Genomic DNA, 23,379 nt, shown 5'->3' on the forward strand with positions numbered 1-23,379 from the left:
CGACAGCGCTACGCACGGCACAATTTATTGGGTGAAATGGGGTGGAACGGTGGGGACGCAGGTCGGCTGACGGCTGGTCCTATCCGCCCGACGTTCCAACATGGATAGTTTGTCGGTCCGTCGGTCGGTCAGAACACCTACACATGTCTAATTTGTCGGTCTGTCGGTTGGTACGTGTGTAGGGTCATTTAGCTGAAGGCGGTAGTGCGTGCTAAGTCCGGAAGAGGGCTTTATCCAGCAGCGGCTGTCAGATGGCTTTCCCCGACAGCACTTGCCCCAAACGTGGCGGGTAGATCCCAGGGAAGATGTCAGTGCGTACGAATCGGTTTCCGGCTAGGGAAAGAGGCGGGCAGGTCGTTTGCGATGACGGCGCGGGTGACGCGCGCAGTCTGCGTGACGGTGGGGGCCGCGCCGTTATAAGCGCGCCTCGGCAGCCTCTCCGGCCAGTCGGCAGAGTCCAGCCTCCAGCAGCAGACATGCCGGGCAGCGCAGACCGCGACCTGCCCCTCTCCACGGTGCCAGCCGTCATACAGCCAGCCAGCGCCAAGTACGTCCGCCGACTCGCACACCCGCTCTCCTTCGACGCGCATAGCGGGGGTCAGCCGCAATCACCGACCCTAATTCGTTTGCACTCGACGAAATGCGCATTCTCAAATTAAATTTCATGTCTAGCGACATTATAATTGGGCCACGTCCGCGCCGCCGCAGTAATGTTTAGTGTGACGGTTTTCCGGGTCAATTGCTGTACTTCTCCAAAGCGAAATCTTGCTTTTGCTGAATCACTGATCTCTAGCGTAGTGTGAGGTATAGGTTAAGTCGGAAGATGAGTATTTGATAGCGAATATTAGTTTTATAAATTTGATCCCCTTTTCCTTCCAATAGCGTACAATAAACGCTAAAGCTTCGTTTCACCTCTTTACACGAAAAGCATCTTCAGTGGAATTTTTTTCTAGTATGTTTCTAGAAGTGATAGAGGGATTCGATATAGTCAATATGTAAAAGAACACGGTATTATTAGCTCTGAGCCCCCCCCCCCCCCCACGCACACTGTAGATGCGCCTGGAATGTAGATTACAAGAAAGGCGTCTGAATTATTTGTTTACTTGCTGCACTAAATGGCCCTACCAGCAAACTTATATGGTCGTGAGTTGGCGCTGTCATCAACTGTGAATGGACATATAGTTTCTGCTAATGGTTATCTGCAGCGAATGTTAGAGGCCCACGTTCGTCTCTCGTAACGTTTGCCCCCATATTTAATGCAATTAATTATGCCATGTGAACCTCGTTTTGATTGCTTCATCCGTTCCTGATTTTTGGCAGTAATGTCGTATCCAACATCCGCTTCATACTTTACACATTGATCTTTGTGAACAAAATCATATGGAGGTCAAATCTGAGATATGATAAATATCAGTTCGGTCAAATATTTTGGTGCAAATACATCGCGCATCAACTACGACAAATACAGCAAGCGTCCACTTCCTATCTTAGGGGTAGCCATTAGACTTCCTACTGATTTGATATGGCTCACCACGAATTCGTCTCCTGTGCCAGCTTTTTTTTCATCTCGGGATAGCAGCTACAACCTGTCTTAAATTACTTGCTGAACGCAGCCCAGTCTCAGGGGAGGTACAGTAGCTTAATATAAAAGAATAGCCCCTGCAGAGGTTAATTCGTACCTCTTGTATCATCTCGGTATCGCTCATTGCGACTGACGTAGGTTATGCTACTTTTTCCCTCGCGGAAGTAACAAATCGTCAGTAATTTGCATAGATATGTATAAAAGCATACTCTAAATACGTAGGAAATTTTCACTTTTAGCTTGTGCTCATCTGGCTGTTCAAAAAATACAGCGGAAAGTGCGGTTTGAGGTTTCAGACGTATATACGCTTTGTGTCCAACTTGACAAGCAGACAATTACTTCTATAGTTTTGGGATCTTCTATTACGTGAGTACTATTACCATATTTCGATGTTAAATATAACATCGTCAGTGTCATTTTAATCTTTTATGCTTACATTCGAAAGTGCCTGCATCCTCACACATTTGTCAGGTATTCCTGCCTTAGCCACTGATATTTCGGTGCTATTTCTGCTTGCACTACCTAATTCCAAATACAACACGCAACTAAACATAGTACCGATATTACACGCCAGTTTTCATTAACGGGAGCCTAGTACACAGAGAAACAAATGAACTTAAAAACAATTTCATTGCAAATCAGCGTGCAGAATTTAGAGCAAAGAAGTGATTGTATACTTTCACTGAAACTGATACGTGGTCGAACGAAGACTGCAACTCACGCGTGTACCTAACTGGCCTAGTTTCTCAATGTATCGCACTACTCACACGTGTATACGGCAGAGATAAGTAATATTTGTGGTTATCGCATCGTTCTAAAATATTTGTTTCCTCTCTGCAACAGATATATTGTGCTAGCTGTTGCCTGGACCTTAGGACTGTAGTCATATGAAAAGTTCGTTCTGTTAAGAGCCGATAGGGTTGCTGATGTAATGTCGCATCTGTGTTGTTGCCAGACGTGAAAGCACATAGAGGCGGTCGCCTATAAGTTGACATCACAACGATATGACGTAAGTTTTCAGTAAGTTATTCACGATATTCTTAAAATAAAACTTGTTTACTCAAACTGGGTATTGATGAATGCACCTAATTAAATAAAAAATGTCGCACGGAAAGAAGTCAGTAAAATCTAATTCTCGTTTGTGCGAACAGCTTTGCTGTAGTTATGTCATCCGCGGATCTATCAACAATTATTGCAAATTTTGGAAGCTATTAACAGAAAGTTCACCTTTTTCAGAGAATATTTTTAGCTAGCAGTTTCTCGTTAGTTCCCTTTAGATGCCCGCTGCTAGACGTAATCAGAATATGTCGAAACGTTTCAGGACTTCCCATCCTAGCACTCATGAGACTGATTTCTCTCCAGTTAAACATTTGCATTTATGGACTCTAACTATGGTAAGACTAGAAAACAATTTTGCTATAGATAAAGTAGGGGTAGTGTAGTCATTTAAAGGACACTAGGTTCATGTCTTTCGCATAAATATATCGCAATGATGGAGAAAAGTCAGTTCCTTTTTTTCTTCATGACTGTAAAATGACTTTAGGCAACAAGAGAGCAGAGACCTCATTCGGAAATATTCACATTACGCACGTTTTGGCTAGTATGTAGTATACCTTCAAAAGTGTACGTAAAGTCAGACATTTGACATACGATACCAACGTTCTCATTTTTGAGTTACCTGCAGATATGTGAAATTAAAATTGTAAGTTGTACTGGTGTTAGTGATATTTGTTAATAACATGCTATTTATGCCGATCCAGTCATATTTCTCATGAAACAAGGCATAAACAATTGAAAAGATTATTGCAACTGCGATTTTCGTCATGAACGGGTTTTAGTATTTACTCCGTGCTATGACACTATGCTGCCAAATGTTTTGCAATAGCCTTAAAATTTCAAGCCCTCCTTAAATTAGTTAATAGTTTACAACTAGTTTCACAACCTTGGATTCTGTATGAAATTTAGTTGGAGGGATTAATAAACTCATTTTCTAAAACATTAAATTACGTTATCTTGTCAGATTGGAAATTCGCTGAGTCGGCGCGGACTAATTTCCTAGTTCGGACGTTCAAGAAGATTATTGCGGTGTCGTGTACTCACTGAGAACACTAATGAAGTAGGAGCACAGTTCGATACGTTCTGCCGCGACCTTGTAGGAACTAGCTGTTACTTTTGGAAGAAGCAATGAAATATTTGAACTTTGCTGCTTCCTAACGTCTGTCTTGATCACTGACCCACCGGAAAGTTACCCGGGTTACTAAGTACTATCTGAACATATGCGCATATAGTTCTTAGCGTCGCCACATTTCGCAGCAAGTGAAGGATACGCTGTGAGCTAACGTCCCGTGTGGTGCAAAACGTAAGCAGTGAAAGCGAGGGGTAGGCTCTGCTCTCGGTTGCCACACTGTTTGTGGCAGGGCGCATTTCCCGCTGTTGACAAACAATGCTGCAATTTTGTGCTGTCCTCGACGATTGTCGGCCGGAACTTGGCCGTGTTAACACCTGCACCATGCAGAGGCTGCGCGATAATCTACACGAATCATTGAAGTGCGTGGCAGAGGGTAGGTCCCTTTGTACCAACTATTAGGGTTTTTCACCTTTCCGTTCACGTAAGGAGCAGGGAAAGTTGTTTAAACACCTCTGTTCGTGCTGTAATTAATCGCTAGGGGTGATACGTAGGGGGCTCTAGTATATTTCTAGAGTCGTCATATAAAATCGGTCCTTGAAACTCCGCAAGCAGGCTTCATCGGGGTAATTTGCATCAATTTTGCAGAATCTGCTAGTTTAGTCATAACGACGCTGTAAATAGGGTCGGGAGAAACGCGTCGACTGTATTTCTCACATCTGTTCTAGTACTTCATAATTTGTGGGTTGTACCATTTGGCTTGTCCCACATCGAAACTTTAGACTTAACGCTCAACTGTAGCCTACCCCATGGTTTAGGTTAGTTTGAAAAATGACGATTTGAATTAGCGAAGTAAGGGCAACAGGTTGGTATGGAGCGTAACACATTACGCAATGTGATTTTCGTGTCAAATGACTAAAACCTACATTCAGACGTAAATTCAGAAAAGTACTATTGCATAACGGGCAGATCTGTATATAAATGCATATTATCTAGAGGTCGTACATCACTAGCAGCGCATGGGGAAGGGGGGTGAATGTAACTTTCCACCCGGTTCAGGGATTTTAGCTTAGGAGAAAGTTTCAATAATATTAAAGTAGTGATTTCTGAGGGTAATTTTTAACGATAAGGGATAGAGGCTTTTATTGCTATAAGAAGAGGCAGCTAAGACAGGCTTCTCAGTATACCCGTAACTAGTAAGTATATGGAGGTGCTGTTGTCGTTAAGTTACAGCGGAGAACGAGAGGGACTTCCAGACTACGCTAATAATTTTAGCGTTTCAAGCTGTTTGACACAGCTTTCTTTGAAAAATTGAACTATATACTTGGTAAGGTTTTGTACAGAATGTCCTGAAAGTACTCGTACTGACGGAGTTAGGGTGCCGCGAACAATTGTTCATCCGTCAGAAGGTCCTGCAAACGTATAGCCTACTGTGTAAAATGTAACCAAATACGGTTCGTATTTATTGACTCTCCAGTCTAGTGGGCATCTTCAAATTACTGCCGCAATGTGTTAACTGTAGGTAATTGTGGTACTTAGTCCATCAATAACAGGTAACAATGTTTTGGAAGCCCGCAGCACATGTTAACGGATTGCTTATCTGCTTCTATCTGTAAATTTTCGACTGACCAGTAGCACATATTGTGAACATTGATTTGTTCATGGCTTGAAAAAGATGCTCAATTTGTAAACAAAATGTTGCACAGAAGAGCGCCATCATCTTAGTTTTCGTGGACGTTATTCGGATAATTTGTCATTGCCATGAAACTGTTAATGGAGCGAAAGGTGGAAAAGATTTTTTTGCAACGTACTACTAGCAGCACACTGCTTCGACTCATCCAATTCGCCCATCCAAGCCACTTCGTAGTGGCATGTGAACTGTGTTGAGTTGCTAAAACATTAACTGCATTTCTCACCAGTTCCTGATTTTTCATTGGTGTATTTTATTCTTCACATTTCCAAATTTTTAATAATGGCTGCAGAAATGGGTCTACAGGGTCTCGCACGAACATGACCTCTTTCAGCGTACAATCGCCCCGCTGATCTAACATTTAAGTGGATTTTCCCATAAATGAAAACCATACTCACTTCTTAGACAGTCGTATACTTTGCAAAAGTTACTGCTTCACGAGAAAGTTGCACGGTCCCTAAAACAGTAGACAGATGAGATTAAAATGCGCCGGACAGTAATTTTTGGTGCTGTTATCTTGTTACTGTTCGATCAGGTTTGTTTAAAGGTTATACTGTCATAAAATGGGATCTTTTGAAAGAATGTAGAGCCTAGGAAAGCCTACAGTTGCACAATTTATAGCGAATTAAGGTCCAAAATATCTACACGGCTCGAAATAAGACAATTCCAGTCTGATATTTTAAAAAATCAGATGAGGTAAACTGAAATGAATCTAGACATACTGTTCACTATTATATTGCTTCTCTTTAACTGAAGCTCCACAGACCTCTATAGTTGTGAACATTGGGTCCTCTGAACTTGGGAGTGCAGATATGTTCTTGGACTGTTATTAGGACAGGGCAATCTGTTTGCTTCTCATTGTGCATGGTTTCATTACTCAAGTGTCATTCGGCAGCTATAAATACAACGTAGGAAGAAATACACTTACAAATAAATTAAGACAGCGAAGTGGAAGGGCTTATCTCTGCATTGTTATGAGCCGTGTTTTGAAACTGGAATTGTTTTCCTCGTTCAGTCCTGTTTCACCTGGCCCTGTGAACGATTTTCAGTGGGTTCCAACACACTTCTTTTAATTTTAAAATGAAATTAAATTTTCCACGGTCACTAACAAGTATATTAGGTCTTCTGACGAAATTAAGCCGTTGTACACAGTAGGCCTTACTGATCTTAATGTGTTTACCGACAAAATTCTCATTCGTTCATTGTACAAACCTACTTGAAGACACTAATAGGACGGAGTGAAACTTGTTTGGGTGATAAACAGTTCAGTGGCGAACGATACTAGTCATTTAGAAAAACGTCCGAACAAAGGCTAAAACTGTTTATATAGAAACTAAAGAATACTGCTACAGCACGAGGAGAAAGGAAGTCCCTCCAATATTGAATTCCTGCTCGGTGAAAGTGGATCCCATTTGACTCGGGGCTGACAATTTTCTGCCGACGGACACCAGTGGTTCTACCGAACACTGCTTGCAAACGTCGGTGAGTGTGAGAAACATCAAAAAGTGCTTGAGGTAACAACCGTGTGCTATATGCATAAGAACTGATTTTTCGTAGGCATTTAACTCAATAAGCCATTGTATTGTATGGCGGAGGGTACATGCTGTGGCAGTTCTTCCTTCTATTACGTTTGTAAATGGTGCACAGAAGAAAATGCCAATACATCGTCAGTATGAAACAGAACGTCTTTAATTCTAAGATTGTACGTGTGGCACAGTAGTGACTCCCAGAAGATGAATTCTAAGTTTGCCGTCGTGACATTCACATCTGGAGTTAACAGTATCTCACAGGCTTTATTTTAATGAATAATCGTAGGAAAATGATTCTTCGGATATTGTTGTTTCCTATTTAAATATACAGACAGCTGAGGCATGAAAAATAGTTAGGCAGGTTTCTGTGGCAATGTTGCGAATGATTCACACGACCACAAACCTAACTGAAGAGAAAGCGGATGAAACTTCCAATTATTTGGAGACTAACTATATAGTCATACAAAATAAGATCTGATCCCTTATTTGGGAACATTACTTCTCCAGAAGTTAAGCTTCCGTCGTCACAACTTTCTAGGAAAACTAACACTTCGTATTACAAGCGAAGTCAGAGGTGTCACTTTTATGGTGATTCATGATGTCTATCATAGTTACTTCCTCGAAACATCCCCGATGTTACTTAAGCATGACATTTGTCGGCTGAAGTTAGTGTTGTGCCTAGTAGGATGCACAGTTATTAACAAATATAATGAAGTATTCTGTAACATTCTTTTTACTAAGCGAGAAATTTGGAAAGGTCAGTGGCTATCCGAAAGTGAGAGAATGCTGAGCAGCTCCATCTTGTAAACGTATAAAACTGAATTTACGAGCATTGTTTTCGTAATCTATTAGTATTCCAAGATTAAAGTCTTAGAAACACGTCTACCGAGTATGATGTTCCATTATTAAATAAAATGTAGTGGTATTGTTGCTCATAGCCTGTGACTAGTTTGAAGACTACCTTCACTTTCCTTTAGTTACAAGGGATGACCCGTTTTACCAACCACTTTTTATAGAAAGAAACTGCGCATTTGGGCACTGGAAAGTAATCGCAGCATAATGCAACGGTTCTCCATATTGATTGCTACATCCAATGCTCTCGTTTCAGGAATTCATATTCCCATACATAACTGAACCGATACCCATATGAAGAAATTGAAAATGGTTGCTCCTGAAGTCCTTATACTTCACAAACCACTGACCGCTGAAATAAGCAAATTTGGGAGGGCGAAGACTGACGTCCTGTTTTAGAATATACTCAGCTTACGGAGCTAGACTAGATTTTTCACACTTCTGATTGCTATCATTTGAGCAAAGTGTTCAGTGTTCTGATTATTTCGAATAGTAGTCTTTTTTACTGTTTGTATTAAGTTATAATGTAATGTAATATGAAAATGACTTTTTGGTTCACTTTAATTTTGGGTACCACACTATAGTTTCTCTTAGAACTTGTCTCCCTAAACTTCAGGCGTGTTCTACAAAGTTTGTTTCAAACCATTGCTTTATTCTCACCCACTCAGTGGTTCGGCATCATTGCGTCTGACTAGTCATTTCTCTACCTTGAGTGTTGGATATGGACAGAAATAACTCACAAAAGGTTTTAAAAGTTGCAAAATCCGATCGTTTAATTGCGCGCTTAGTGGTTAAAATGTATGCGCTGCCCTCCCTTAAACATAAATGTCGCGAGTACAAGAGAGGGAACTTAAGTTTCCTGGCGTGGTAAAGCTGGGATGATTCGAAAAGGAAGACTGCCTAACTCTTTTCCACAATTCTACAATTGATACAACGGCCTACAGCTGTCCTGGTTAGCCAGTATGAGAGCAGTGTTGTTACGTCATAGCCTCAAACGGTGGGTTTCTTCTGCCTGCAGCTGTGTGTGGTGCGTTACGCAGGGGATTGTCGTCACAGGTGACCCGCACCGTGAAGGCGCTGAGGAAAGCGTGTTGCATACATAATAGTGCGCAACGTCACCAGAACTAAAAGGGGTGACTTCTGTTTCGCCCAGCTTCTGAAAATTACCCACAATCTCGCACGCTCTCCTCAGAATTCATTGGTCAGAATTGATCAGATCATCATCGAACAGAAGACAGCAATGAGGGACTCAACTGGTGACATCTGCTTCTGCTGTGCTCTTCCCGTCATTGAGACGGGAAAAGAAACTAGTAGCATCTTCGATGAACTGCTGCGTTTTTCAGTGCCAGTTTATTTGCCCAAATCTGGGTTGGTAAACTATATATTTTCGTTACGAAAAGAAATTTGTGTTCCGCCAGTAGCAAATATTTTAGGTTCTTAAAATCATGCTCGTCACCTTAACACATTAAAGTGGTGGTACGTTTCTTGGATATTAAAAGCTATTTCTTGCTGATTATCGCAACTTTACAATAAATCAGTGACACACTAATGCCATTTTAACCAATACCCGAAATTCATCGTTCGATGGCATAATTGTTAAATGTTGTTTACTCTCTAAATTGTGAAATTAGATTTGTCACCAGATGACTAGATATCACTATCGCAGGTACCTTGGTGTAAAGGCGTGGAAATCTTGATATATTTTGTATCGGCGTTTAGTCAGCAGCCTCGCCCGCGTACGTTAAGTTTTAAACAAATTCACATATGTGTCACATTTACTTGAGATTGATCCATGAATTCCTGAGTTACTTACTCTTCTCACTCCTTTCGACCCCATCCCTCGGCCATAGAAGCGCTGAGATCTGCTAGCGTCACAGGAAAGTCATTTTTCCACCAGGCTTTGTAGAAATTGCTTCAGGCATTAGAGAGACGATATGTCATTGTCTTCGCTCCCCTCCCCCTTCCAGCTCCCACTCCCGCCACCATACCTGGGGGTGAAACGTCACCTCTCACCAATGAGCCTAGCGGCTTCGAAAACTATGAATTACACTAAATTAATCGTTATTGAATATTTTTTCATGTCACGGCTTTTAGCACCCTCCCTTCCCAAGGATGGTAATGGTGTAGCGCCTTAGTTTTTCTTTGTACAAAAATAATGTATATACAAAATTTGGTAGAAATTGCTTGAGGTTTGAGCTAATGTTTTTCACTCCCTCGCTCGTCCTTCTTTCCAGACAGTGATTTGGTTGAAATCTAGCAAGTAATTTGGGAAATGGGGAACGTCCGTACATATATTTTTATAGAATATGACGTCATGAAAATAGGACACCATCGTCCCGACATAGATTCTAGGCGCGCTGCTGTGTCCAATATTCAGAACTATGTGCGTTAATTTAGATGCCGTAGGTCAGGTTAAATTATAGACTGCATCTTGGTTCTAACACTCCAATGTTCACACAAAGTGGAAAGCTGAACGACTGAAAGCAAAACCTTGAAATCTGTAGTATGTGTCCCTACATCGCAACAATTTATTGTGCGAAACTGGTGATCGAACCAGAAAAGACTAATTTGCACAATAAAGAACGCTTGGCTCCGGTACACGACTAACATCCAGTACCGAAATTATTAAATTCGTCACACGACTCACCTAAGTCTTCTGCGGCATCCTCGTAAGAAAGATTGAGTGCTTTCATTGTTGAATTAACATTTCGTGGAATGTGTAGTCTTAATGCGAGGTTCCAAAGGCCAATGATGTTTACGGCATTCGACGCCCCTCATTATCCACCATGCAATTAAAATATTGGCTGCTAATGGCTAGAGGGTGCTGCACTGGAGGTATCAAATGGTGAACACAGTGGGAGGCTACGGAATGTAGTTAAACTGCTTAGTTGATAAGTAACTCAAAACGGTGTCACAGTGTTAGTGGTATTGAAACAATAATGGCAACGATAGACAGCGCAAATATTGCATTTATATCTACAACAGTTGCCAAAGTTATTTCGCAGAAAGCAACCCAATGAAGTTCGCAGAATGAGGAAGAAGTGCCAGATGAAATATTAGCGTTTCTGCAACATGTCAGTGGAATGTGGCGTCGTGTACGCTAGAATGTGCCGACAACGTATGAGAGTATAATACGTGCTTAATTGAGTGTAACACTGAAACGTGTCGAGCCGTGTAGTTCATCCTTGCCGAAAAGCGAGCCATAAATCCCGTCTTCAGCGAAAAGTAGTCTTTTTTGTCAAAGCAGACTCTACTACACATGATCACGTACAAAGAAAATCATCCGCAACATAGTAAATAAACTGTTATGAACACATTCGAATATGACTGTGTACGGCTTAAACTGTCATTAAAGGGAGGACACTTGTTACAAAACTTAGTGTTCAGGGAGTTTAAAGGATGCTCGATACAATTTAGACGGTGCCTGACAGTAACACATGTTATGCACATCAAACGGCGCACAACACAGATTAGTGATTTCAAAGGAAGCAGTGGATGGTTACAGAACTTCAAAGAATGCTACATAAATGGAAGTAGTAACACAACGAAATTTCAAAGCGTCAACTTGATGACGCATAGCAAATAGTGGAATCGGCCCGAAAAATTCTAGATATAAACTTATCCCGCCGTTCAATAAGGAATTTGTTTTCCACTCCGACCAATAGGGATTTGAAGACTAAACACACATGAAAGGAACCATGGAAACGAGGTACCAAGAATTGTATCAAGATCAACTAATATAAATGCTTTAACGCAATACTACACAATTGCGCTGACTGTTAATCTGCATGGTAAATTGGCTGGAAAGTTATTTGTGCTGTGAGAAGTTGATCTGCCCCCATGAGTTTTTCTCGTGTGCGTGATCTTGCAAGGGGGTTAGGGAATATTTGCGCCACAGCGAACGACAGTGGTAAAATGGGCTAAAGAGAACTACAGCTTTTGGTATTAGCACTGCTGTTGGTAAATAGCTAGCGAAAGCAACTTGCTTTTGCTTGATTCTTGGTTCAGTCATGCCATCTTAGAGCAAATTATCCCCCTGAAGTGTGATACTGCAATTCATACCATCTGGAAGCAATGGACAAACTCAGCCTCTGTATATGTTTTTCCGTGCCTATAAATCATAGCCCCCTGTGGGTTCGGGGGTAAGAATAGGCCCACGGTATTCCTGCCTGTCGTAAGAGGCGACTAAAAGGAGTCTCAAACGTTTCGGCCTTATGTGATGGTCCCCTACCGGGTTTGACCTCCATCTTCTAAATTCTTCCGAAGAGCGAGCTGATTGGGGAAGGGCGCCTTACAAGGTGCAATGTGTCCATCGCTCATTACCATCTCTAGCTTGGTTGGTCGTCGTCGCATAGCTGTCCCGCCCACTCACCATCTCTAGGGCGTGGCTTTGTTCTTGGGTGCGGTTTTTTGCAGTCTGCTCTGCTGTGTCGCTTTATGCGCCAATGACGATCATGGACTACATTTCACCTGAAATCCAGCACGGTAGCCAGTCCGTTGTGGTGGGGCCGCCATGTACCATGTCGGTTGTAGCCCCCTGACAACACAGGGATCGCTCTACTGATGCCTGCGCCGTTAACTCCCCGCGTATGCCAAGGAGTAGATGCCTGTCTCCTTGGGGCATCGGGACTCCCGGCAATGGCCATCCTGCCAGGTGGTCGTTGCTGAGGCTGGGTGGCGCCCGTGGGGAGGGCCCTTGGTCGGAGTAGGTGGCATCAGGGCGGATGACCCGCGATGAAGCGTGGTACATCATCTCTTGCTGGCGGCCAGCCGCCAGCAGTCTCTAAGCGTTCTCGGCCTCAATATAACGCTCAGGCATATGATCCACAATCGTTCCCCTCCCTGGCCACACCATGGGAGGAACGAAAGGCCACGGTTGGCAGCGAACCTTATTCACCTCGCTATTTAGTCTGTACACGAGTCGATGGGGAATCGTTTATGGCGACCAAGCCTCAGTTTTTTGTCGAGCACTTGGAGGACAAGTTTGGGGAGGTGGAGGGCTTGTCCAAAATGCGCTCTGGGGCAGTATTGATCAAAACGGCATCCTCTGCACAGTCACGGCGGTTAATCGCTTGTGACAAGTTGGGGGATGTTTCCGTCACGATCACACCCCATAAGAGTCTCAACATGGTCCAGGGCATTATATTCCATAGGGACCTACTCTTGCAGTCAGACGACGAGCTACGCGCCAATTTAGAACGGCGGGGTGTTCACTTCGTCCGGCGCGTCCATCGGGGTCCGAGGGATAATCAGGTAGCCACCGGTGCCTTCATCTTGGCCTTCGAGTGACGTCCTACCCGAAAAGGTCAAGGTGATGGTCTACCGATGTGATGTGAAGCCCTATATCCCTCCCCCGATGAGGTGTTTCAAATGCTGGAAGTTCGGCCACATGTCATCTCGGTGTACTTCCAGCATGACATGCAGAGATTGTGGACGCCCTTCACATCCTAATACTGCATGTGCGCCGCCTCCCATCTGTGTGAACTGCGGCGAACACCATTCCCCTTGCTCGCCAGACTGCAAGGTTCTACTGAAAGAACGAAGGATCATGGAATATAAGACCCTGGACCGCATGACCTATACTGAGGCTAAGCGGAAATACGAGAGGCTACATCCTGTGGCTCTGACCAGCTCCTATGCCACCGCTGCCAAAACAGTAGTTTTGTCATCTGCTGCACCGATTCCACTGAACACTCTGAGTCGGAATACTACACCTGCCCCCTTGATGGTGGGGGGCACTTCCCCATCTGTTGCTCCTGCACCACCTACCTCAGGAGCAACGACCCCCCAACCATCGGGGACACAAGTCCCCAACTCTAAGCCGGAGAAGCGTCCGACTTCTTCGGCGACTCTCTCTCGCAAGGGATCCCTCGGGTCCCTCCCTTCCCAGGTTTCCACCTCTGGGAAGGGTGACGTCAGCCAATGGCTGAAAAGCAGGCCAGCGGCTGGTCGCAGGGCTTCCCGCTCCTCCTCCGTCCCGGAGACTGACTCGGTGGAGCCCTCCCAGCCAGTAAAGCCCAAGGAGCAGAGAGAGAAGACGAAGAAGAAGAAGGCCTCTAAGGCCAAGGAACGCGTGGTGGCATCCGCCCCACCGCTCCATACAGGCTCTGCGTCTGAGGATGAGGTGGAGATCATGGCGTCCGCTGAGGACCTGGATCTCGCCATACCCTCAGACGCCAAGGACGCCGATTGTACTGGTCCTCGATCGGTGACAGCAGGTGACCCAGTGACGTGATCTGCCTCCTCGGTCCCTTCACGCCTATTTCGCCCATGGACAATGTGATCCTCCAGTGGAACTGCAGCGGTTTTTTCCACCACCTTGCTGAGCTCCGCCAACTCGTCAGCAGTCACCCTTTCTTCTGCATTGCCCTCCAGGAAACGTGGTTTCCGGCAATGCGGACCCCTGCCCTACGAGGGTATCGGGGTTATTATAAGAACCGGGCAGCTTATGAGAGGGTGTCTGGTGGAGTCTGCGTCTACGTCCTTAACTCTATCTACAGCGAGTGTGTGCCTCTTCATACACCCTTAGAGGCTGTCGCTGTAAGGATGTGGACGCCTCAGCCTATTACTGTCTGCAGTTTGTACCTTCCGCCGGATGGTGATGTCTCTCGTCATGTGTTGGCTGCATTGATAGGACAACTGCCGCCTCCCTTTGTGTTGCTGGGCGACTTTAACGCCCATAACCCCTTGTGGGGTAGCGCCGCGATTACTGGCCGGGGCAGAGATGTCGAGACTCTTCTGTCACAGCTTGACCTCTGCCTTTTAAACACGGGAGAGGCGACCCACTTTAGTGCGGTCCATGGCTCGTTTTCGGCCATTGACCTTTCTATTTGCAGCCCCGGACTTTCACCATCCATCCACTGGAGGGTCCATGACGACTTATGTGGTAGTGACAATTTCCCCATCTTTCTGTCACTGCCACAGCGTCACTCTTCTGAACGCCCCTCCAGATGGGCTCTGAATAAGGCTGATTGGGACTTATTTACATCTGTCGCAGTGATCGCACCTCCTTCCACTGATCCGATTGATGCGGTGGTTCAGTCGGTCACCACCAGCATCGTTTCTGCGGCGGCATCTGCGATTCCCTGTCCATCCGGGGCACCTCGGCGGAGGACTGTGCCGTGGTGGTCGCCCGAGATCGCAGAGGCGATTCGAGATCGCCGGCGGGCTCTTCAGCGCCATAAGCGGCACCCGTCGTTGGAGACCCTCATTGCTTTTAAACAGTTCCGCGCCCGAGCCCGACGCCTTATTCGCCAACGGAAGCAGGAGTGCTGGGAACGTTATGTTTCCACCATTGGCGTCCGTACCTCCGCATCGCAGGTTTGGGCCAAGATTCGGCGACTCCAAGGCTATCAGCCACCTGTCTCTGTCCCTGGGCTTTCGCTGAATGGAGCAGTGTGCACCGACTCCGACACGATTGCGGACCGGTTAGCAGAGCATTTTGCTCAGTGTTCCGCGTCAACGAACTACCCGTTGGCCTTCCGCTCCCGGAAAGAGCGGTTGGAAAGTCGGAGGCTTTCCTTTCACACGCGCCACGCGGAGTCGTACAATGCTCCTTTCAGCGAATGGGAATTCCAGAGCGCACTTTCTGCTTGCCCTGATACGGCTCCTGGACCAGACCGCATTCACAGCCAGATGCTGAAACACCTCTCAGTGCCTTGCCAGCGACGCCTCCTAGATCTTTTCAATCGCGTCTGGGTCGAGGGTGTTTTCCCGTCTCAATGGCGGGAAAGCATAGTCCTCCCCGTATTGAAACCTGGCAAGAACCCGCTGGAGGTGGACAGCTATCGCCCCATAAGCCTCACCAACGTTCCTTGCAAGTTGCTGGAACGTATGGTGAGCCGGAGGTTGAGTTGGCTCCTCGAGTCTTGGGGCCTTCTGGCTCCGTCTCAGGGTGGGTTCCGTAAAGGCCGCTCTGCCGTCGATAATCTGGTCTCCCTGGAGTCTGCCATCCGTACAGCCTTTGCGCGCCGCCAACATCTGGTTGCCGTCTTCTTCGACATGCGGAAGGCATACGATACGACTTGGCGCCATCACATCCTGGCCACACTTCATGAGTGGGGCCTTAGGGGCCCGCTCCCGATTTTTATTCAGAATTTTCTTTCGTATCGTTCCTTCCGCGTGCAAGTAGCTGCGTCGCATAGTTCCTCCCGGGTCCAGGAGAATGGGGTCCCACAGGGGTCTGTCCTCAGTGTGTCCCTGTTTTTAATTGCCATCAATGGGCTTGTTGAGGCGGTGGGGTCGTCCGTCGCGGCTTCTTTATATGCGGACGACTTCTGCCTATATTACAGCTCCAGTGGCATCGCCGCTGAACGGCAGCTGCAAGGTGCCATCCGCAAGGCGCAGTCATGGGCTGTAGCGCACGGCTTCCAGTTTTCGGCCGCGAAGACCTGCGTTATGCATTTCTGCCGGCGTCGCACGGTTCACCCTGAGCCGCGCCTTTACCTTGACGGTGAACCTCTTGCTGTGGTCGCGACGCATCGGTTCTTGGGACTGGTGTTCGATACCCGGTTGACTTGGCTGCCCCATATTAGGCAGCTGAAGCAAACATGCTGGCGGCACTTAAACGCTCTCCGTTGCTTAAGCCACACCAGGTGGGGTGCCGACCGGTCCACCCTCCTCCACCTATATCAAGCGCTGATCCAGTCCCGCCTTGATTATGGGTGTGTGGCGTACGGTTCTGCCTCGCCTTCGGCGTTGCGATTGCTGGATCCCATACACCACTGCGGGATCCGTCTCGCCACGGGAGCGTTCCGGACAAGCCCCGTCGACAGCATACTTGTGGAGGCTGGTGTCCCTCCATTGCGGTTCCGGCGTGACCGCCTTCTGGCCGATTATGCCGCGCACGTTTATAGCATGCCAGGGCATCCAAACTACCGTCTCCTGTTCCCGCGCTCGATCGTCCATGTTCCAGACAGGCGGCCCCGGTCAGGGTGTCCCATTGCGGTTCGCCTCCGGGACCTTCTCCGTGGCCTTGACTTTTTTCCTCTGCCGCCTGTTTTCCGGGCCAATCTCCGTCTGCCCCCGTGGAGTGTGCCCCGACCGTGCCTTCGGCTCGACTTGGCACAGGGTCCGAAGGTCTCAGTGCCTCCGGAGGCCCTCCGCCGCCGCTTTCTTTCCATCCTGGCAGAGTTTCCGAACGCGGCGGTGGCCTACACCGACGGTTCGGTAGTCTCTGGTCACACTGGTTACGCTCTCACTCTACGGGATTATTGTGAGCAACGGTCATTGGCAGCTGGCTCCAGTGTATACACTGCCGAGTTGGTTGCCATCTATCGTGCCCTAGAGTTTCTCCGCTCCCGCTCAGGTGAGTCCTTTGTCATCTGTAGTGACTCCCTGAGCGGTTTACGAGCTCTTGACCAGTGTTTCCCTCGTTCCCGTCTGGTGATGGCCATCCAGGAGTCCCTCCATACTCTCGTCCGTTGCGGCCGCTCTGTCACCTTTGTTTGGTCCCCGGGTCACGTCGGCATCCCGGGTAACGAGCGGGTTGACGAACTGGCGAAACAGGCGGTCAGTTCCCCGGCCATGGAGATCGGTCTTTTAGAGAGTGACGTCCGATCCGTATTGCGGCAGAAGGTCCTTGCTGCTTGGCGTGATGAGTGGCGCACCCTGCCCTCTCCCAACAAACTTCGGGCAGTCAAGGAGACAACCAGTGTGTGGCGCTCCTCCATGCGGGGGTCTCGCAAGGACGCTGTCGTCCTCTGCCGGCTCCGCATAGGACATACCCGGCTCACGCACGCGTATCTCTTGTGCCGTGACGACCCGCCTCTCTGTCGCTGCGGATTGGCCCTGACCGTGGTACACGTCTTACTCGACTGCCCACTTTTAACTGCCCTCAGGCAGACGTTCGCGCTGCCTGATACACTCCCTGCTCTTTTAACCGATGACTCTACTATGGCTGACTTAGTTCTCCGTTTTATTCGAGCAAGGGGTTTTTATCATTCAATATGAGAGTCCCCTTTTATTTTTTTTTAGTGTCGACTGTGGCTTTTGGCCTGGGGTTTTAGTTTGTGGTGTTTTAATGTGTCCCTTGGTTGTTGGCCTTTCCAGTTTTATTTTCATGGTCGGCCAATGACCGTCGCACTCTGTGTGTCTTTTAATCTCTTTTCTCTGGTCTTCGTCTATGTCTTTCTTGTACTGTGTCGTCCCTTGTCGTCTCTGTTATGTGTTTATTGCTTGTTGGACTTTTCTTCGTGTATTGTTATGGTCATGGAACAAGGGACCGATGACCTAAGTAGTCTGGTCCCTTTAACCCCCACAAACCAACCAACCTATAAATCATACTATGGTACTATCTGCAGCTACGCCTTAGCTAGTTTCACAAAAAGCTGCACGACCGACTATTTCGTATTGGGTTGCGAACCATTGCATTCAGCCATTTCTAATAACCCCGTTACACCAATATCATTCTTGGAGTAGATATGTAGCTGAACGTGTTGCTCAGTTTGCAACGCCCAAGCCGTCCGCCTTCGGTCTTGATGGTGCGAACTGCTATCACTGTGGCACAGCATTTCTCATTCGGTGTTAGTGGTGCAACTTTATGGTTTCTTTCGAACATTTCTTTGAATGTCGATAATTTCCATTTTTTGCAATGTAATACTTCACATAGGTTGATCTCAGCACCTCCCGGTCACTCATTTTGTCGCTCTCCTGATGCACATGGTGAGCAACTAATACCTAGTATATTACCTGTTAATAATTAACTTTCGAATGAGCTTCACTAAAAATTGAACCGACGACCTCGCAGTCTGAGTTCCTTTTTAGTCAGGATTTACTTAAAAAGAACCTTTACTCCTGACTGAAAACTAGTAATTCAGAAAATACTTTAGAGGGAATGTATAACACACACATTAGAGTAACTTGCTGATGGCAGACAGGACAATGTCCTTTCAGGTGAAGGACAGGAAGGGCATCTGTCTGTATCCAAACTGAGCCTATTTTTGTCATGCGTGACAAAACTGTAAGAGGAAAATACTGACACCGCATTTTGGTGTAGGTGATGGAGAGAATTGAGGATGCAGTAACGCTGGTTACGCCTACAATTAGATCATTAAGACGGTGTCTACACAGACTCGTTTCCTTGTCTGCTCGTAGTTATTTCCTATCTGCCTGCTTTGCGTGCTAGATTTCATTGCTTTCTGTTTTCGACTTCAGGGTTTTATTTACTTCTCCCCGTCCCGTTTGTCCAACTAGGGATGTCACATCCTACGTAAAATTTACTATTGACGAAGCCCTTTCCTCAAAGCAAAAAAACTTCTCACAAACCAGCTGAATGCGTCGTGATCTTGCATCTGATGTGCACGTATGTATTGGGTTGGTACAAAAGTTCGTAATCTTTTTTTTCATAAGTTAAAAAGATACACACTTCAGTCATTAACAATATATTATCCATTATTTACAACAGTCTGCCAACGCTGGGGTAACATTCACATTCCGAGACTGTAGAAATCTCGTCGCTTTCAGGCGAAAAGCTCAAGCGTTTTCACCGTGCAAGGAAGTTCATTGAAGGTTGTTAGACAGATCATCAAAAGTGAAAATCTGAAGGTGCCAAGATCAGGTGAATAGTGCGGAATGACTTCCCAACTGTTGTATTGCGTTTTTTTCCAGTGTGAGTATGTGGGCAGGCGTTATTGTGGAGAAGCATAACTTCACGCAGTCTTCCTCGTTGTGCTCGGACTGCGTCTGCAAGACGCTTCAGTAGTTAACAAATATCAGCAGTGATGGTTACACCTCGGGGAAGCAATTCGTAGTACACATCACCGCCGCTGTTCCACCATACGCACAACTACCTTTTGTGGGTGTGCACAGGGCGTTGTATGGGGAGTTACTGCTTTCAGCTTCTAACAATACCACCACTTGCAAAGTAGGTTAGAAATCAACTGATAATGTATGCTCACGCAGCATATGTTCGCTTTATCGTGCAACAGTTATTGACTGTGCATGGTATCGTCAGAATGGAAATAATGAAGTCACTGTAAAAGTCATTAATTGTGGCACTTATCTTGAACGGATTACCACGTAGATTTCGTCGAAGTTATGGCTCATCTTGCTGATTCTAGGGTGATTCCACTTTGACTGCTAGAAGGTCTAGGTATTTTAGCAATATTTGAAGACCTAACAAATGTTTTCCAGGGAATTTTTAATGATCAAACAATCCCAGATCAGAACAATGGCATTGTAGAAATAATTTTTGACTTAGTGTTCACGTTCCACATTTTTATTAAACTTCTTGTAAATTCACATATACTACTTGACACATCAAGAAAAGTTTTGTATTAATCTTCATATAATTAATTTCCACTTTAACCAAACACAAGACTTGACTGTTCTTTTACAAAGCGGAATAACACCTTAACTTCTGCAAAGTGAAATAAAGACTGCTCTGTGCGCATTCGCGCCAAAACGGTTACAAGTAAGTCAGATTATGACAGTCTCACAGAAATGAATACACAAAAGATCTATATCACTATAATATATCGATACATCGGAGTACCTATCCATTAATAAAACCAAATGTGAATACTGTCTCCAAAATATCTTACTTCGCAGAACAGTAAGATATTACTGGTATCGAGAACTGGGGTTGGAGTGCCATAATGGTCAGGTAAATAACCATAACAAGCTCAACCATGCCTTTTCCTTAAGTTAGCATAAAGAATGGTTGGTGTTAAACTGATGTCTAGCGAGCAGAGTTGCTCAAATTGTCATCAGCTTTTTTTGTAATTTTGGCATAGAGGATGTGGTGGTACACATACGCTCGTTTTTTAAATGTTCCCCACTGAATGCAAATGTCGCACATTGGTGTAATGAGCAGTTCAAAAAAATTGCCAGTTCTCGAGTACACCGACATGGACCATTGTGCACTAATGCGTTTAATAGATAATACCCCGAAGGTCTTCCTGAACGTGGAGTCACTAATGTGAAAACTACCCTCCGAGAAAAGCATTTTTCTCCATGCGCTGTCCAGTGGCATTATCACCATACACGGCGCAATGTCTCTGGCTGCCCCCGCTGCTGTCAACCCTCTTGAAAAATAGAAAAATGTCTGAAACGTTTATACTTCTCCACTTCGCACCCCATTTTTTAGCGTCCCTTCTCCATTCACTATTTACAAATACGTAAACGCAAATGAAATAAAAATTGCTATACAAGCACACAGTAACCGAAATACCAACTTGGAAACAAGCGCCATGTACATATACCCCAACGTAATACATATATTCTATAAACTCTGGCAGTCGTAGCGGGCTTAGGAAGAGATGCGGCTGGAGCATGGTAATCGTAATAATCTGATTCTGCTCTTTGACATTTTGGTTCGTGAGTAATGCATTGGCAGAGAGCTATAGAAAACATTGACAAACGAAAGTTTCTTGCGCCCTAAGGCACAACAAAACAATTGGCAAACGAAGCCAGAAATATAGATTAGGATCATAACGCCTTTGTCATCCCAGCTGAATTGTAAAATTTCGACAGAATTAGAAATACTGCACTCATGCTCATAAATTAGGGATAATTCTGATAAATGGTGAAACAACGCTCTGGTGGGCGGTTTGCAGGTTTAAATAACCTCGGGGTATGACCATGCGGTGCATCTGACCTGCGTTCGTCGCACGGTGGCGCTGGCAGCAGTCCACATACGCAGAGGTGTTGGTGCTTGTCAGAGTACGGTGTAGCGAGTAAGTGTGCAGACGTTTTCAGACGTGCTAATGGTGACTGTGTGTTGCAAATGGCTCAAAGAATATATATTGGTGAGGGGTACAATACTAGCGCGACTGGAGGCTGGTGAAACAGCAGGTCGTAGCACGGGTCCTCCGTGTGCCACAAAGTGTGATCTCAAGAATATAGCAACGATTCCAGCAGACAAGAAGGGTGTGCAGGCGCTACAGTACGGGACGTCTACAGTGTATAACACAAGACATATCTCACCGTCAGTGCCCGCAGACGGCCACGGAGTACTGTAGATAGCCTTGCTTGGGACCTTACCGGAGCCACTGGAACAGTTGTCTCCGGATACAGTCTACAGACGTCTGAAAAGACATGCTTTATTCGTCCGGAGATCTGCAAGGTGCATTCCACTGACCCTTGGTTAAAAGAGCCCATAAAGCCTGATGTGAAGAACACAGTACATGGTCATTGGAACAGTAGTCCCAGGTTATGTTCACGGACGAGTACAGGTATAATCTGAATAGTGATTCTCACCGAGGCTTCATCTGGCGTGAACCAGAAACCAGATACCAACCCGTTAATGTCCTTGAAAAGGACCTGTATGGAGGTCGTGGTTTGATGGTGTGGGGTGGAATTATGATTGGTGCATGTACACCCCTGCATGTCTTTGACAGAGAAACTGGAACAGGTCAGGTGTATCGGGACGTCATTTTGCACCAGTTTGTCCGCCTTTTCAGGGGTACAGTGGGTCACACCTTCCTCCTGATGGATGATAACGCACGGCCCCACCGAGCTGCCATCGTGGAGGAGTACTTTGAAACAGACGATATCAAGCGAATGGAGTGGCCTGCCTGTTCTCCAGACCTAAACCCCCGTCGTATAGCTGCACGTCTTCAAACCCCTCCGACACTTTAGGAGCTCAGGCAGGCACTGGTGCAAGATTGGGAGGCTATGCCCCAGCAGTGCTCGACCACCTGATGCAGAGTATGACAACCCGTTGTGCGGCCTGTGTACGTGTGCATCGTGATCCAATCCCATCTTGATGTTGGGGTACACGTGCAACAAACAGTGGCATTTTGTAGCACATGTTTCGGGACGGTTTTCCCAACTTATCACTAATACTGCAGACTTACAGATCTGTGTCGTGTGTTTCCTATGTGCCTGTGCTATTAGCGCCAGCTTTGTGTAGTGCCACGTTGTGTGGCAACACATACTGCAATTATCCTTAATTTATGAGCATGAGTGTAGATTTTCTGGATATTCAGTGTCCGTATAATCCGTAGAGGAGCATTTGAACTTCGTTTCTCTAGCTCAATGCGACACGTAAGCAAAGTATCGCCAAATTAGTGGCAAAAACGCCGCTACTGCCGGCAATAAAGGATCGTTACGTAAAGTACCAATCGTAGTTATCTGGGGATTTTGGTCATACTAACGCCCTGATTAGACTAAGTGTTTGATCATAAATGTGAAGCTGTGCCTAGACATCTCTTCTTGGGGCACTCTAGGTTGTTTTTTTTTCGAAATTGTCTAGTGACGGTATTTCTGAATGATTCACTAGATATCATTAAACTGATGTTTCGTCTACATGTGTGAATTGTTTGGGAAAACTCTCTGGAATGCAGTCTCGACCTAAAAATAAATTACTTAAAACTTAGGAACGCATTGAATAACAATTACGGTCATAGGCATATTATTCCTTGGCACGCACGAAAAATGTTGCCTTTGGATCTCTCTCCATCTGGTGCGTTTCGTTAATAAAAAAGCTATTCGTGAGCTGATTGGTGGATAGGAAGTACTGAACTTACCGATACTATTCGTTTGTTTTGATCCATGACGTCGTTCAAATGATGGCATAAACAACTCACCGGAGTTGATCATGCATAAAATACACGATACAAAAAATACTAAAAGAATAGCAGAAGATTGCTGATAACCC

At 45.7% G+C, this 23,379-nt stretch overlaps 1 protein-coding gene across 1 annotated transcript in view; it reads left to right on the forward strand.

Annotated features, from left to right (window-relative positions):
* Positions 1-214: 214 nt before the first annotated feature.
* Positions 215-23,379, forward strand: part of LOC126354995 (cysteine sulfinic acid decarboxylase) — a 43,060-nt gene continuing 19,895 nt past the window's right edge. Inside the window, exon 1 of the mRNA XM_050005108.1 lies at positions 215-547. Within this exon, the coding sequence (XP_049861065.1) occupies positions 306-547 (242 nt within the window). The 5' untranslated portion in view covers positions 215-305. The remainder of the gene's footprint in view (positions 548-23,379) is intronic.

This window comes from Schistocerca gregaria, chromosome 3, assembly GCF_023897955.1.
Source record: "Schistocerca gregaria isolate iqSchGreg1 chromosome 3, iqSchGreg1.2, whole genome shotgun sequence".
Classification (NCBI taxonomy): Eukaryota; Metazoa; Arthropoda; class Insecta; order Orthoptera; family Acrididae; genus Schistocerca; species Schistocerca gregaria.